The 1,356-nt window shown below is 49.2% G+C and overlaps 1 protein-coding gene across 1 annotated transcript in view; it reads right to left on the reverse strand.

The window, feature by feature from the left end:
• The window catches only part of CREB3L2 (cAMP responsive element binding protein 3 like 2), a 108,790-nt gene that overhangs the window by 14,660 nt on the left and 92,774 nt on the right, over positions 1–1,356 (reverse strand). Inside the window, exon 6 of the mRNA XM_007953795.1 lies at positions 877–935. Coding sequence (XP_007951986.1) covers positions 877–935 — 59 coding nt within the window. The remainder of the gene's footprint in view (positions 1–876; positions 936–1,356) is intronic.

Raw genomic sequence — 1,356 nt, forward strand, 5'->3', positions numbered from 1 at the left:
TATGGTAAAAGGATACAACCCTGACGCACGCCCTTCCTGATTTTCAACCATGCAGTATCCCTCTGTTCTGTTTGGACAACAGCCTCCTGGTCTATGTACAGGTTCTTCATGAGTACAATCAAGTGTTGTGGAATTCCCATTCTTCTCAATGTTATCTACAATTTGTTATGATCCACATAATCAAATGCTTTTGCATGTTCAGTAACACACAAGTAAACATCTCTGTGGTATTCTTTGCTTTTAGCCAAGATCCATCTGACATCAGCTATGATATCTTGTTCCATGTCCTCTTCTGAATCTGGCTTGCTCCTCTGAAAGTTCTCTGTCAATATACTGCTGCAGCTGTTTTTGAATTATCTTTGGCAAGATTTACTTGCGTGCGATATTAATGATATTGTTCGATAATTTCCACATTCTGAGGGATCACCTTTCTTTAGAATGGGTACATATATGGATCTCTTCCAGTCAGCTGGCCAGGTAGCTGCCTTCCAAATCTCCTGGCATAACTGACAGAGTGCCTCCAGTGCGGCATCCATTTGTTGAAACATCTCACTGGGTATTCCGTAAATTCCTGGAGCCGTGTTCTTCGCCAATTCCTCTGCTCTTGGGAGCCCAGGCCTTGTTGGACAGAAGCCTCAGGACACAGTGATGCTGGCTGGCAAAGTGCGGCACACAGCACAGAGCTTGCCTGCGTGTGCTCTGACTTCCGGCCACACGCACACGTTTCCCTCTAAACAGCCACTAGGTGGCAGGCAAGCACCGCTGGAAAACCAGCGGGCACTGAGGAGCCAGAAAGCAGCTGATGGGAGAGCCCATGGTCCCTCCACCCTTTCCACAGGCTGCACAAGAAACCAACCAGTCTGGCAAGAGGCTTACTTTTTCTCCAGGCTGTCCATGTATTCCTTCTTCTTTCTCCTGCTTTCCTGGGCAGAAATCTGGGACAGAAGGGGAATAAACCGAAAGGATTAGTTTCCAGCGAGGGCGAGTGAACCACCTATATGCCAAAGGGACAGCAGAGGGCGCCAGCGCGGCCTCACAGCAACTCCGCGCGGGCACCCATTCCTCCCCGGGTCTGTGCTGCTGTGCCCTCACCACCTCTGCAAGGCAGGCAGCCCCCGACCGACGGCACACTGAGCTACGAGGAGCTGTACTGGGCTTTGTACAGCTTGGTGTCAGTGATGTGTGCTACGCACAGTGCTGCAGGGCGTGATTTCCTGATGCTTTCATTCTCAGGTGTTCCAAGATCGGAGTTATATGTACTGATAAAAGGCTATATACAGTAATGACAACTTTAAAAAGAGAAAGAGGGATTCGACTCACATTGGAACCGACTTACAGGACAGAATGCCGCTGTAA

The sequence above is a fragment of the Orycteropus afer genome, unplaced genomic scaffold (genome assembly GCF_000298275.1).
Source record: "Orycteropus afer afer isolate SDZICR_OR568_19922 unplaced genomic scaffold, OryAfe1.0 scaffold00413, whole genome shotgun sequence".
NCBI lineage: Eukaryota > Metazoa > Chordata > Mammalia > Tubulidentata > Orycteropodidae > Orycteropus > Orycteropus afer.